General features: G+C 37.2%; 1 protein-coding gene across 2 annotated transcripts in view; it reads left to right on the top strand.

The window, feature by feature from the left end:
• Positions 1 to 15,595, top strand: part of SLX4IP (SLX4 interacting protein) — a 78,055-nt gene that overhangs the window by 2,286 nt on the left and 60,174 nt on the right. For both annotated transcript variants that reach the window (XM_086460823.1, XM_086460822.1), the window contains exon 2: positions 3,745 to 3,793. In XM_086460823.1, the coding sequence (XP_086316949.1) occupies positions 3,767 to 3,793 (27 nt within the window). In that variant the 5' untranslated portion in view covers positions 3,745 to 3,766. The remainder of the gene's footprint in view (positions 1 to 3,744; positions 3,794 to 15,595) is intronic.

Below are 15,595 nucleotides of genomic sequence, written 5' to 3' on the forward strand. Positions count from 1 at the left end.
ATCTCACATCAGTAGTTGCAGACTTGTTCAATTCAGTCAGGTATTAAGGTGCTACAGCAGTATTCTGGATGGCAAATTGTTAGAAAGAAGAGATTGGTGATGCCAGGCTAAGTTCAGCTGATTCACCTATGTGCTTTGTTCTCAAGCAGGACATGAGCATTTGGAGAAAAGATGATGCTCTGGCAGGTTTTGTTTCAGCTCTTCTTCATATTATGCTACTGTAAGGATTAATGATAAAACATTAGCAGTCCAAATACTGTTCTTCATATCACAGGCCTGCAGCACCATCATGAATTATCTGCCATATGTAGCTCAAAAGTGACGTAAAATCTGGGTGAACTATGTTCCTGGAAGCATGAGGCAAAGTACCTTGTGTTCTACCATATCCCAAGGTACAGGTGCTGCCATGTAAATGTTAGGTTTGTTCAATATTGTCATTGCTGTTGTAGGAGCTCCGAGTTGATGGTGCGCTCCACAGCAAATTGTGTTTGTAATTACAGATTTCCTAACTTCAGGTTGTGGTTCTAGCTGCTTGGAGAATAGACTATAGCTTTTAACACTCCCACTTTTTGCTGTTTCTTGCCTACTATTTTTCCTATTTGTGATTTTAATTTTTTTTTTTTTCTTTTTTGGTTGGGGGAGGATGTATGGATCATTAATAAAGCTCTGGATACTAGCCCTTCATTAAAATTAAAAACCCAATCCTGAAATGCTGCTGAGACCTTTTTTGTCTTTTAGAGAATCTGATGAGTTGCACATGCCCAGGTTTTGTGGTGTTGGAAAAGGCTGTGATATATCTTATTGTTTGCTTTTTGGTTTTGTGTGATGGGGTGGATAGTCCTTCCTTGGAGTTCTTGAACACCAAGAATATGATCTTGTACACCATTATAAGGAACTGAGAAGCGCAGTTGGTTTTCACTTGGTGGCTGCCATTTACTTTTAGCATCTCTTCTGACCTAGTTCTAGCAGCTGCTGCTTCAAGTCTGGGTTTTATCACCTACTAGGATTCTTCTTATACTTGTTCTACTATGTTTACTTTGAGTAGCACCTTAATACCTGACTGAATTGAAATATAATGTCCCAAGGATCCAGAGCACTTCCTTTATGTTGTGTTTCCTGAAATTGCTATCAGTAAAGTTGACAGAATTTACTCTGAGAAAAGTTTCTAAGGCTGTTTTCTGCAAGGGAGAATGATAGTCGTGTGGCACAAGGCCTGGTATTCCATCTTCTGTCTGCATGACCGTTATTTGAAAATTCAATTTGCTCTCTATAACTTTCTGCTTACTATTACTGTGCAGCTGATAAAAGCTCTAACTTTGAGCTTTTTCAGAATGTAGTTGAAACATTTTGTTGATTATACTAAAGATTATTTTCTGTAGTTACGTGCAGAATGATTCTCAGTTCAAACTCATTTTAACCTGGTTACAGTAACAACCATTTTGCTTTTCACTGTTTACTATCCTTCTACTGTTTCTGTTTCTTACTGCTTGGATATTGATATGACTAGATGATTAGAAAAACAAAATCATTGATGTGATTGGGACTTTTCCTTGAGCCAATATATGGAATTGGGCCCTAGTTACTTTCACATTTTCTCCTAGTTGTTTTGAAATCTTCGTTCTCAGCATTTGGATATTTGGAATGGAAGCACTCCATGGAAGTGTTTGGTTAGTTCAAAATGATTGCGGTTGAATCTTAAGATCAGAATTATCTGTGCTATGCTATGTAGTTGTAAAGTGGGTCCTTATCTTGTTTTGCACTTTTTTGAAGTTAAATAAGGATGAGGACTGCATTTTTGAAACGTGCAAGTGTAGTCCCTGAGAGACACGTGTCACCAACCTGACTTGTATCCTGAAATTTTGACAGCTCTATTGCAGTACTTTACAATAACTTGAAGTGGGTATGTCTTCCTGCCTTCTTACTGTTTTCCTATAGCATCGTTTACAAAGTTGACTAGATTTGTCCATCTTATTAAGAGACTAATCCGTTAGGAAACTTGAGTGTAAAAAGCAGCTCTGTTCTGAGTGTAGTTTCTGTTGCAGTTCGTCTGTTGCAGGCAGCAGCTACTGACACTTGTTTTCTTTCTTGATTTTGAAGCTTGAACTGGATTGTTTGGGTACTCTGTCTTCTGCCAGTATTCTAGACCCTTGCTCGCCTGGTTTTCTGTCCAATCCAAGTCTCTTCCTTGTCTGTTGCCTCTGTTCTTATGCTGGATTTTTGTAGATATATTAATTTGGTACCATAGGGTCCATTCTGTGTCTCTTCTGAATCCCAGTGTTGTGGGATTAGCTGGAAAGACTTTCATGAATTTGACCCAGTCTTCTACTTTTTGACAAGTACATGTTTAGCTCCCATTTATGTGGAGAATGATGGACTTCCCCAGTAGTTTCAGTGATGTGACCATAATGGTTCTCAGTTTGGAAAAAAAAAAAAAGGCAGGTAAAAACCTGAAATCCATGTGAAAGGTGATGAGACTTGTGGTTGGCTTGCAGGCCAACTTAAAGCTTGTAGTCATCTGAGTGAGATAGTGTTCTTTGAAGGCAGGGGGAAATCTTAGCAATTAATTGAAGGTTTCTTCCTGCGTTCAAGGGAGAGTGTGTTTGACTTCCAGCATGAATTAATGCTTCTTGAGTTAGTTGGAATAGTCTGAGGCAGAGTCAGGGTCTGTGCAGCTAAATGTACCTCACTAAATGTCCTAAATTAAGCAATCTAAATCCTGTTTGAGATAAGTAAGAGAAGAGAGTGTCTAAAGTCCACTGGGCTTTTGTGCAACCACAGTAATGCTCAGGTTACATTAATTTATGTGTGTAGTAGTCTAAAATTTAATATACATAACTTTTATATAAATGCATACTATGTGCACTAGAAGCCATTGTTTCTTACTGAAAAAAAAAATGTGGCTGTGCTTTGTTCTTGAGCAGGTTTAAACTCTGATACTACTGATTGCCAGAACTGCAGGTAGTGAATGGATGTCTCAGTTTGAAGTTTGCTTACTGCTGCTTGGTTCGTAAGCAAATTCTGAAATTTGCTTAGTGTTGCTGAGCCCCTGTTAAGAGAGCATGATGGAGGATATTGGTTCTATAAAGCTGTTGATGTATGCAGGCTGTTGCGGGCTCCCTAGTTACGTAGAAATGGAGTATCCACAAGATACCAAGGGATGAACTTTATGTGGAGAGGCTTGAGGATTCTTTTGACTAGAGCAGGTATTATTTAATGTATTAAGATAGTTTTTTCTTGAATACAAAACCTTTTTAAATTTTGTGTGTTCCGTCTTTTCTTCTTTATTCTTTCTTTAAGCTATGCAAAAGGATTTTATATGAAGCTATTATTTTTAAAGAGAAACTAGGCCAGGGCCCATATACGTAGGGACCAGTGGTTGCGACAGTAGCAAAGGAATGTTCCAGGTTTTGTTTGCTGCTCTCTGAAAGGCTTTTTGAGGATAAGTTAGGTGGATTTGTCTCTGTCTTGGTACCAGTCTGAAAAATAATTTGAATTTTGTACTTCATGTGTTGGATGCTAAGTGCCTCAACAATTATGAGGTTCACTAACAGAAACCAATACAGGTACCTAAGTAATTCTGCTTTAAATAAGAGTTTTCCTTGGTTTTCTTAAAGCAGAGTGTAGAGTTTGAAGAACAGAAGTAATGAAAAAGGTGAATAATAGATTTTAAAAATCCTTCGTAGTTGATGTAGAGGTTTGAGGTTTTCGTCTAGTGCTGATCACTTTTAATTGATATTTTTATAGGACCAGCTTACACTGACCTATCATGGCATCCAACAAATTTGTTATTAAGGTAAGTAGAATGTCATAGCTTTCATTAAAAAAAAAAAAAAAAATCTGTGATACTGGTTAGAATGTGTATATGTTGACTTTAAAAATTAATGATGAAGAGATGTATTCTTCGGGCTTCTGGTCCTGGTAGCATATTTTGTATCAGCTTGTCTTTGGAAGCAAACTTCTTGAATCACTGCTGTATCATGGCAGAGTGTATCTGAGGTCAGCTGAAGATTAATATCATGTGACTAAAACTGATTATTTGTCTAGTTAGAATTAGAAACTGTGTGAATCCTCAGTAAAACTGAGAATTGCTACCTGAAATAATGTTTACAGTTGATTCTTTGCTTACTATAATCTTGCAATATTATTTTTGTACTTCCCAGGTAATCTGAGTCCCTGGTTTAAGGTGTAGCAATGTTCTTAAACTATTTATCACACTTGACTCTTTATTAGCATCTTTTTTTACCTCTTTTCCTGTTTTCATGGATTAGTTGTCTTACATCCAGTAAAATGCCATTGCGGTTTATTTTGCAAACAATCTCTGACTTTTGGTTATGTATCTGAAGAGTAATGCTTTTCAAAACACTATGCAATAAACATAGCACTTCATAATGCTTTTACTGTATCAGCAATAATCAATAAATAAAACTAATTGTTCAGTAAAAATTGTGAAACCTTCTCTTTTGGACCTTTTCTCATGTTCTTGTATGTCAGGGGTGCATACATTTCGAAGCGATTAGTGCAGTATATTATTGTCTTGGAAATGTTTTTTCCAGGAATTTTCTTAACAGAAGAGACTTTTTCCTCTGTGGATTAGCTTGGGTTTTTTGGAGGACAGCTGCAAAAAACTTCCTGACTGATGAGGCTGTGGAAGCTGTTGAAGTTTGGTTTTGTGGGTAACCAACCTGTTCAATAAGCAGACCAAACAATTTTTCCAGGGAAAACTGCTGTCATTTAGTGGGATGTTTGCTTTGTTTTTTTTTTTTTTTTTTTACTGTTTAATGTGGTTGTAAACCTTAATGGTATCATGTCTATACTGTTTACTGCTTCTAAATTGATATAGGAGTTAGGAGAAATATCTTCAATTTTGAGCACATTTTAGCTGATACTCTGAGTCTATATGCCGCTGATGTGAGTAACAACAGGAGCTGAGGCTGAAGGCATTGTTTTTCTCAGCTGAGAACTCTTGATATCATCAATATTAATGCAAGTGCCCAAGAAAACAAGTAGTGTGAATTGAAATATCTTTACTAGATAAAAAGTCTTAAGCTATTTGATAACTGACCTGCATTATTACAGCTTGCTGATTCAGCATAGACACTTTACTGGTATTCAGCACGTACCCTGGCAATCACTAAGTGCTTTAATGTCACTGACTGAGCAAATGGGCAGATTCTTATTGAGCATGCCTTTGTAGGTAAGCACTATAATAGATACAACTGTGGAGGGTGCCAATGAGATGCAACTTTACTTTCTTTCTGGTAGTATGTGAGAAAGGAGGATAAGTTTTTGTGTGAATGCTGAACATTAACTGGTATTGACTTGCCTTGACTAAAATGTATCAAACCTATAATGTAAATATGTGAAAAGCTGACTGGAATTTGCTTTGTGCAGAGATGCATAACGTTTTACTTGTTAGATTGGAGACTTTGTGTGTGAATTTTTGCTTCTTTACATGGACTGGATTTGTTTTTAATGTGACTATTCTCTTTTCAAAGACTTTAACTTTCACGTAATTTTTTCAAGGAAGATCCCTGTGCAAAAGATTCTCCATTAAAAGGCAGAAAATGTTCTCACCCCTCTCTGCAGGGGGAGTATAGAAAACACTACATGCTTTCTTTTAGGTTCCATGTGTCTGAAATGGATAGGGGTATTTTACTGAGTCTGAAAACATTTCATGCATGCCTTGTCTTCTATGTTCTCTGCTTTTAAGTTTTCAGGTTTTGTAGGTGTCTGTGTGTTAATCTTTTTGGTAAGAGCGAAAAGTACAGCTTATCGGTCTTTTAAACTCTTAGCTAACTGGAATGTAATTAAAAGGAAAACACCTATAATCTTGACAGCGCAGATTTTATGTGAAGATCCCTGTACCTTCAATGTAATGGTCAGTTGTTTTCAGTAGAGGGAGTAGTTGGCCTATTTTTGAAAGGCGATCCTAAGCTTGGTTTTATGGGCAATTAAAAGTGATTGAAATAAAATAATTGATGCAGTAAAATAGCTTTAAACCTTAATACAAGAACTACAGTAGGTCCTAAATGCACTTTCTTCACTTGTCGAGTGTCTGGATGCCATAGTGTTGTGATGTGCAATAGATAATTTATGCAAGTTGATTTGATAAGCAGTTTTCAATTTTAGGAAATATTGGTACTTCTTAAAGCACTGCATGGTAAAATACCCCCAAATCTGGAAAATAAGACATGTGAACTTAATTAAGCTTTCTCTGTGTTGCTAAAATATTTTACTGCTGTTCTGAGAAATAAATCTTAACTTTAATTGGTGAGGCTTAAAGCAAAATCATGAACTCTATATGGATTTGAAAAATAATATCACTAGGGCCTTGTTTAAAACTTTGGACAAACTAGAAAGAATTGCTCTTCCAGAATTGTGTAAATTGACTTTATTCATGCCAAACTGCAGAACTAAATATAGTAATTTTTATGGATGCAATAGAAAAATTTCATTTACCGTTTTCTGCAATTTGTTCATTTGCCAAACACCGAAGACTTTTAAGTTGTTACTACGTGTCAATAGCTGAACTCAAAGGGAAGCTTTTTTTACTTTGCCATTTCCTACTTTGAGAAAGTAAGAGCTCTGTTCTGTCTCAGATTTGTAGGCCTTTGCTAGCACATATCTTAGGTTACAATAATTATAGTTTCAGTGTTCCCTCTGGTCATCCAGCACACTGCAATCGATTTTTCAGCAGTGTTCCTTGTTATCAATTTAAATTATTGCATGCTAGAAGTGTAACTGAAACTTTTTGGTCCTTCCTACCTCAAATTTTTTTCTTGCTTTAAATTGCAAGTTCCTTTGAAGTAGTGAGCATGCTTTTCTGTTTTGTATTGGTTGGGTGTACTGAATGGAAGTACTGGAAATGATTGGACAGAAAAATGACAGTACAACTGTAATGTGGTCGGTTCTCCATTTTGCTTGCATATGTATCCTTTGCTTTTTATGTTGATGTATCTTAATGTAATCATTAAGATACTGATTTATAACCAAAGGCTTCTTAACATCTGTCTTTGTGGATCTTAGAAATGCTCCATGAAAGAAAGTGTGCAGAGAAAGAATGTTGGTTGTAGGCCCTAACAGTAGGTAAAGGCAGTGGAAAGCGGTCTTCCTGACAGCCAACGCTGTAGTATGTACCTACAGCACTGTGTGGGTGGGTCATTTTAGGGTCTGCTTACAGACCTGTAGGAAGGTATTCATTGTCTTTGGTCTGGAATAAGAAAATGAGCAGTTTATTTTGAAGGGGTCTTTTTGATATTTCCATTTAAATAAGTTTCCATTTAAATTTCTGTTTAAAATAGATTTCTAATGCTAAAGCTTCACCAGATCTCTGGCCTTTCCAATGCTTTTTTTTTTGTTTTTGTTTTTAGCTACTAGTTGAAATGTAATACAGTGATAGTGTGTTGATAAAGATTTCTGTATCAGATATGTCTGTTCGGATGATTCTTAAGTGTCATCGAAGTGGGCAAGACAGGTTAAAGTTAGCATTTCTGTGAAGTGTATCCATTGAATTAGCTAACCAATATTTCTGGAAATATTTTGCTCTATGAGAAAGTGGTGTGTTTTCTTCTTCTAGCAAGTTGTTTGGAGAGAAAAGGTTTTATCTGCTTTTTAATTTTTTTCTGATTCCACATGAGTAATGGAGTGATTAAATGTTTTTGTATAAATTAAATATAAATTAAATGTAAATGATGAAAATGCATTTTTACTTCTATATTAAGTCCATAGATACATGAATGCAGTGCTGTCAAGTGGAGAGTGAGAATATGGAATACTGTTTGTGTTTAAAATAACTTTTTTGTATGTTGTGACTGCTCAGTTACTAGACTGATACTACAGATGCTTTTTTATATACATAGTTTTGAACTGTTTAGCATACTGATTTCTAGTTTGAGAACTAGGTTTTTTGGAGTGCTTAGTTAAAGTAACTAATAAATATGGTATTTTCTGATGTCCGTTTCTCTTTCACCATTGCAAAACTGGCATTTGGATGTGAAATTCCTGTAGTTGGAGTACTTACAAATGTTTCAATAGAAATATGCTCAGATTAAGTTTTCTACAATCAGATAGAATTCGTAAAAGCTGTCCAAACTGATTAAAGGTGGTTGAATTTTATGTGTACTGGATGTTCTAATATTGGCTTTTTGTGTCTTTAAAAATTAAGAAATAGCTATACTAACCATTTGATGGTGGTTTACTAGGGATGATGTTCTCCTAAAGTCACATTGCATACAATGATAAATACAGGTGGTTGGAATTGTTACCAAGTAGCATCATACACTTCACTCAGCTGTGACATTCATTTTTTTATGAATTGATAAAATATGATATTTGTCTAAAAGGACTTAAATTTCTTAAGAAGATAACATTTTTCCCCCAGATCCCTTGTTATTTAAAATAGAAAGTAGAAAATTATGGTAATGGATGGAGGGACATCTATTTAGTTCTTTCTTAACTCTGCATTTAATTCCCAGTTTCATGGGACCAGATATGAAATGACTAAAGAGAGGAGTAAATAAGTTCCAGAAGAAAGAAAAGAGGAAGTTGGGAGGTAGAGGGGGGAGGAAAATTAAGTGTATGGTCTAATTCTAAACCTCCTGGAGTCAATGGAAGTTTCCTCACTGACCTCAGAGGATTAATTTTCAAGCCTAGGGAAATGATGAGTGAATGAAGAGTTGAGAGATTAAAGTGTTAGCAGAAGGAGAAAGGAATAGGAAGCCAGAGGGATAAACATCGATAGTGGAAACACTGCTTTCACGGGGATCACTTCAAATAAGGAATAAAAAAATGATTCAACTTGCATTACTTTTTTTCAGTAATTCAAATAAATTAATCCAATTAGTTTTAAAAGTTCCAGTTGTGGCAGAAAATGAGGCTTTTGCTAACTGAGCACTATACTACTGTGACAGTGTTAGGGGGTTCTAAATATACGCCACACTGAGTGATATTAAATTTTTTTTAGACGTAATTAATTCAAAGGTGTAATCTCCTTGATAATTACCACGTGCTTTATTCCTGACCAGCACTGTCATATTTTACACCTCTACTGTCCTGCTTCTTGGAGATCTTGTGGTACTGCCTGCTTGACCCTTGAGTCCAGCAGTGAAGGAGGAAGGGCTGGGAAACTTAGAAGCAGATTTCAGTCTCTCTGAGTCTAGCAAAACATCAGGGCTTAGCAGAGATGCTGCGTGGGGTCACTGAATGTCTTTAGGTCCTGGGAGAGGCTTCAGCTTGTGCTGTAGGTGAAATTCTTCAGCTCTTTCTAGAGCAGATTCAGTTGGAGGTTAGTAAGCAGGGAGGTAAAGAAATGCATGGTTCATATAGCACGTGGTAATGTCGTGTACAAACAGTTTAATGACGCAATGGTGCAGCTTTCACTCTTGATGTTAGTATCATGAAAACTTAATATAAATTTTTTTGTATTGTTTCATGTGGCCTCTCCCCACCCTGACAATGTAGGTGAATTCTGATATGTGGAAGTTGTCTGAGTATTTGATATATGAGTGTGTTCTGACTGGACTATGGAATAAAAGCGAGAAGAGAGACTGACAACACGTTGTTTACTCTTTCCTTATGTTCCATCCATGTGGTTCGCAACTTCCTTAAAAGGAATCTATTTTTGAAAGAAAAATTACTGCTTGGTTTCAATTCTCAAATAAAAGCTTAGTTTCTGGACATTTTCTGTTCACTGCAGCCCTTGTTCAACCATGACTTTGCAGTATTTTTCTTGACTCAATAGCCAAACTTTTCCTTAAATACTGGTACATCGCACCCTATTTCAGGATTCTGCTGCAGTCATTGCTGAGCATAAGCACTGATGACGTGCAGCTATTGTGAAAACCCTTTGAACTGCTGATAAAATGATGACTCATGGTCACCTGATGAAAACAGATTCATTACCATGACTCCAGAAACTTTAGATCCCATGTAAGTGTTTCACTTCCCACACTAGTTCTTCTAAAAGGGATGATGATGCAGGTTTTTTCTAGCAGTTGACAGCTGCTCAATTAAGCTGTGACAATGTGGTTGGCAAAAACTATAAATTCCAGACTTTTTTAATAATAGTTTAAGGAACTAAAAATCTGTATGAGCTGTGAAGAAGTTATCAACATTACTTGTGGTGTTTTGGAGGGTTTTCTAATCAAATTCTACATTTTAGATTTCATTTACCACTACTGAATTAAGTTGTTCTTATAGTGGATCTGACCCAAACCTCACTGAAGTCAATGGGCTTTCGATCAGAGCCTGTAAGAATATATTGGTAGGACACTGTAGCTTAACTAAGGACATACTAATTTATTTTGTCAACAGCCTTCCTCAGTTCAGTTTATCTGTCTATTTTAAATGCAGTCTGTTTATAATGTCAATGTCTAAAGAAGTTAGGTTGGAAAAATACTGAAAAGTGATACAGCCAAATAATAAAAGATAAATAAGTTTTAATTTCAATGAGAAAAGAGTAAAATGAAAAACCCTGTGTTGAGAACTTGTGATTGCCTAGGGACTGTGAAAAGATGGATGAAGTGAAAATAAAATTATGAAAAAATGTTAAATTAAACTTTAGGTGTTTAAGATTCTATGTTATAAAGCCGAAAAAGGTGCTTGACAAGTAACTGAATGTATTTTGTATTTCCCTGCTTCACAGAATACAGTGTTATTAATGAGGCCTACACAAAACACAACTCTGCGTTCTTACTGCAAAACAGTATTTGTGGCTGAGAGATTTTTCTCTTGGGGAGGTGGCAAAAGAATAGTTTGCGGTATAGATCATGTGCAGATGGTTTTGAACCAAAATCTTAAGTGGTTTGAGTGCTTCAAGATGATCTTTTTGTGTTGGCTGTGTACACTTTGCTAGGGAAGTATAGTCCATTTATGAAGCCTTAAGAGCAAGTATCATCTTTCTTGGTTTTGTACTTTCTTGTCTTTGTAGCTTCTTTCACTGAGGCTTCTTTGCTATTTCTGCTGTCTGTTTTACAGACAGATCCTCTTGCATGAAATCCTGAATCCACAAGCTTCACAAGTTTCAGCAATACAAAGATTTTATTAATTTTTCTATGTCACTTGCTGTAGTGACTGTGTGCCTAGTAAGTAACATTCAAGTGGAGAATTGCTATAAAGATGTTGCATCAAATGCACATTGAAGAATAGTTAGTTGTTGGTCTTGAGGGAGAGTGAGGAAAAGAACAGAGGTGAGGAAGAATGACATAATACCACTGGTTTCCACGCAACAAAATGGGACACAGCCACAGAACATTTTCTCAGCATTTTCATATTGTTGGTGACTCTGTCCTCATTTTGCTCTAAAAACTTGTGCAATAACTAAACTAAGCTCTGTCCCACATGCAAGGCTCACTTTGCATGGCCCTGCGTAGTTTCCAGGAAGCAGTAAGGTGCCTGGCATATCTGACACCACTCAGCTGGTGAAACAATAGTTTATATAAGATACAGTTAAATACAGCCTTTCAAGTTCAAGCCAATGTTCTCCTATTTTAAACTCAGAGGGTCATCTTTGTTCATTGAATATACCGGTGATTTAATAGCACTCATAGTTAACCAAATATACATGGTTGTGGTTTATCCTGCTTTGTATCATACAGATAAAGGTTGATGGAAGCGAAGTGTATAGCTCTGAACATAAAATATTTGCTGAACTAAAGAGTTGGGAAAGAGCTAAGTCTTGGGCCATTAAAGAGGATCTGTTCAATGCCAAGATCCTAGGATCTGACAGTCAGTAGGGTCACGCAGTATCTAAGTTTCCCTTCTTTATTTTGACATTCCAATAGTACAAAAATAGAATGGAGAGTAATATAAGTACACTACCATAGTGCATTGTCTTGCCATAATAAGGTAATCTTCAGTAATAGAAAACAAGCTTATAAAGAGTTGTTCCCTATGTGATATTGTCTGTAAGTCTCTGGTTCTGATTTTGCTGGGTGTTAAACTCAGGGAGTTGCAATCCATGTCTCAGCGAATTTAAAACAATTTAAATGATAGCAGTAAGTCTGACACATCAAAAATTGAAAATGAAGCCCACAATTTAAAAAAGCAGCCATCCAGAACATATTCTCGCCTCAAACAAGTGCCGAGTACTGAGTGTGTGTAGTATGATATGAAATAGTCTGAATAGCAGTGACTGGTAATTAAATTGTCATTGGCTTCCGTGGGTGTCCCAGCAGAGAGAAATCTTACAGGAGGATTTGGAATAAAAGAACAACATAGGCTTATAAATTTATTCAGAAAATTGCCGGAATTTGTCATTAGTTTTAAGTCTTTATATGTTAATTTAGGCATCTTTCAGAAAACAGAATTTAGTATTCTGTTATGCTTTTATTGTTTGCTGGAAATGGAGCGTGCTGTTTACAGGTGACCTTAAAAGACTTACCTTTTTTCTTTTTTTTTCTTTTTTTAAGGAAAATGTTTCTTTGCCTATATCCCTTCTTCCCCCTGATAATTGGCAGGAATTGTGATTTGATTTGCAGAATGTTTGGAAGATAAAACTAGGGGTCCTTGCTGATTATGAACTGAAAAGAGATTTCATTACAGGTACTCAGCATATTCTACGTAGTTCAGAAAACTCTTGGCTAATTTGAAGCCGTTTTCTGTAGGGCTATTAGAGATGGTTCATGTATTGTCACTGTTTTTGTTGTTTATAGAGGTCTACATTGTTAAGCATGTAGGAACTGCTGGGATTTAGTCTGGTTTTGTAAATTCCTATGTGAACTATGATACAAATTTTGGGAGGGGAAGATGCAGTGATGAAGGATACAATAAGAAATACTGAAAGTTCAGAAGTTAAATGGTACTCAGATATTATTAGAATCTACCTTTTTGTTAGAGTATCTTTTGCAAGCATCAAGAGATCTCAGTATTTCAAGCTGTACACCTAGAAAATCGCTTAAAGCTCTGTTGCTGGCAGCCAGTGTTGTGACAGGGTGAGGCAACTGTTATTCACGTACCGTTATGAGACAGCATTCCTACTCCAAGCAGAGAAAATGGATACAAAATACAGTTACCAGATTTGTAAGTTGGTCAGACCATTGGATCTGTAGCAGTGTTATGGATACCAGTGATGGTCACATACTGTTAAAATGTAATAGAAAGTTTGGTTGTCGCAGTGGACTACAAATTCAAAACTCGTTTAGAAGGAGAAAATACTTCTGGAATTACTAGCGGCATTGCTTGTCTTGTTCCTTGGAGACCCACATGTGAACAGGGCCTTGCTTTACCTTCTGTTGCTCTGCTAATGTGGAATTCTTCCTTTACATGGAGATATTAGGAATAACAGATTGCCAAACACTAGCTTTTTTTATTAAGAAGCAAAAAGTGGACAACTTCAGTATCACCATTGACTGTCATTAGCTGTGGGCTATGTTACACAGAACTTTTGGAAGTGATGCCTGAGAGAGAGGCAATAGAGAGCTGTGCCTGCTCTTCAGAGAGTACAGGTGTTCCTGAAATAACTTCAGCTCGTATCCTCCTGTGTATTTCTGTTCCATGTAAGAAGTGGTTGGCCCTTAGCACCAGGCTTTATCTACATAGATACTAGTGACTTTTAAATTGATGCAAATGGTAGTTTCAGAACAGGCAACATAATCGTATTTAAGAGGGGAACTTACTCACCGTGAACATTTGTAGTAATATTGGTACTTGATTTTGAAATACTAGTTTGCTCTTTCTCTTTGGATTGCCACACTTGATCAGCAAGTGGCATACTCATTTCTCTGATTTGACCACCTATAAATTAGTTCAGTGATCTTCAAGATGTTTAGATTAGTTCCCTTGTCTTTTCAGTAACAGTTTGAACCTCTTCACAAAATCAGGATGCTACATGTTTAATGTAGTAAAGTTAATGTAGTAAGACAATAGTCCAAATCTATTTAAATATAATGTAGTTTAAATGCAGTGCAATCTGTTATCTTACTAGCGTTGTGAAAACCAGCAAGGATTTTTTCAAATGGTAGTTCTGTTGTGGGCTGTGTGATGGAGTTTCCCATGTATTTAAGGTGAGGATTCCAGGCTTTCCCACAAAGTGAAAGGACTATGGAAATTTTGTTCTGTGAGAGCTCATTCTCAGCAGTGAAGATCCCTTGCTTTTATTTTCATGTTTATAACAGCATCTTGTAGAGACTTACAAATCGGACAGAACTAGGGAGAGAAAGAGTAAAATGGAGAGTGGCAGGGTTGTGGAACAAACAGGCTGTGGAAGGTCAGTGTCCTGTGGGGGGAGCAACTTTGGATAAGCTTTCACTTACATAACTGCTGTTGAATAGCAGGGGTGTATGTTTAACTGTTTAAATTGCAGATAAACTGCAGATCATAAGCATGAAAATGCAATAATGTACCATTGATATTCTAAGGAACAGATTGCATGTGAGCAGGTAATGGGATTGGAATGATTATGCTGCTACCTAAATGGGAAGAAAATCTGTCACTGAATACTTGTGTATTCTGGAGTTTCCCTCTGTGACTTCCATAGGGAGCTTCTGCAGTCTGGCATTACAAAATAAATTCTCAGGCCTTTCATTGTTGTTTGCAGCTGTCTTCAACCAGTCCATTAGTGTTTCTGGACTAGAGCAAAAGCTGGCTGTTTACAGATAATTCTGCACTGAAGAAATTAATTGTATAAAACTTTATGTAGCTGAAAAAAAAAATTGTTAAAAAGCCCAGTCTTGGTGGGATACAATTCTTGCATTCCTCCTTTGATGCAAGATAAAGTTTGGTCTGAGGAAGTTCGGCGTGGCTGGCCAATGCTATCAGCAGCAGGCACTAAAAAGAAGGTGGGGACGATGCTAGCGGAGGAGGCAGGCAATGCTAGTGGCCGTGGTGCCCTGCGGAAGGGGAGCTCCTGGGCATGCTGGAGACTTGGGGACCAAATAATGCTGCTTGGTCTCTTCCTCCCTGGTATGGTTCAGCTAGCTAGTGCCCCTCTGCAATGGAAAGCGGTGTTAGGTCATTTTGGTTCTACCTACCTACTGCTTCCTTTGAGGAAAGTCAGAAGAACCCCTTTCAAGGGTCATTTACTGGTTTGTTTTTTTTTTTTTTAGCATGAATTACCGGTAGAATCATAGAACAGATTCAGTTGGAAGAGATCTTCAAGACGAGTCCCGCCTTTGTCTTAGCTCTATCAACACCACTAAACCGTGTCCCTAAGTAAAACATCTACCTGTCTCTCAAACACCTCCAGGGATGGTGACTCCACCACCTCCCTGGCCAGGCTGTTCCCACGCCTGACAACCCTTTCAGTAAAGAAATTCTTCCTAATATCCAGCCTGAACCTCCCCTGGCAGCTTAAGGCCGCTTTCCCTTGTTCTATCGCTTGTTCCTAGGGAGAGGAGACTGACCCCTGCCTTGCTGCAACTTCCTTTCAGGTAGTTGTACACAGCGATAAGGTCTCCTCTCAGCCTTCTCTTCTCCAGGCTAAACAGCCCCAGAACCCTCAGCCGTTCCTCATGAGAGACATGCTCCAAATCCTTAACTAGCTTGGTAGCCTACCTCTGTACCCTCTCTAGCACCTCAGTGTCCTTCTTGTAGAGAGGGGCCCAAAACTGGACATAGTTCTTTTCTAATGGCTTCTTGTTCATTTCTCTAACTTGGGAAG

This window comes from Leptosomus discolor, chromosome 2, assembly GCF_034619465.1.
Source record: "Leptosomus discolor isolate bLepDis1 chromosome 2, bLepDis1.hap2, whole genome shotgun sequence".
NCBI classification, from domain to species: domain Eukaryota; kingdom Metazoa; phylum Chordata; class Aves; order Leptosomiformes; family Leptosomidae; genus Leptosomus; species Leptosomus discolor.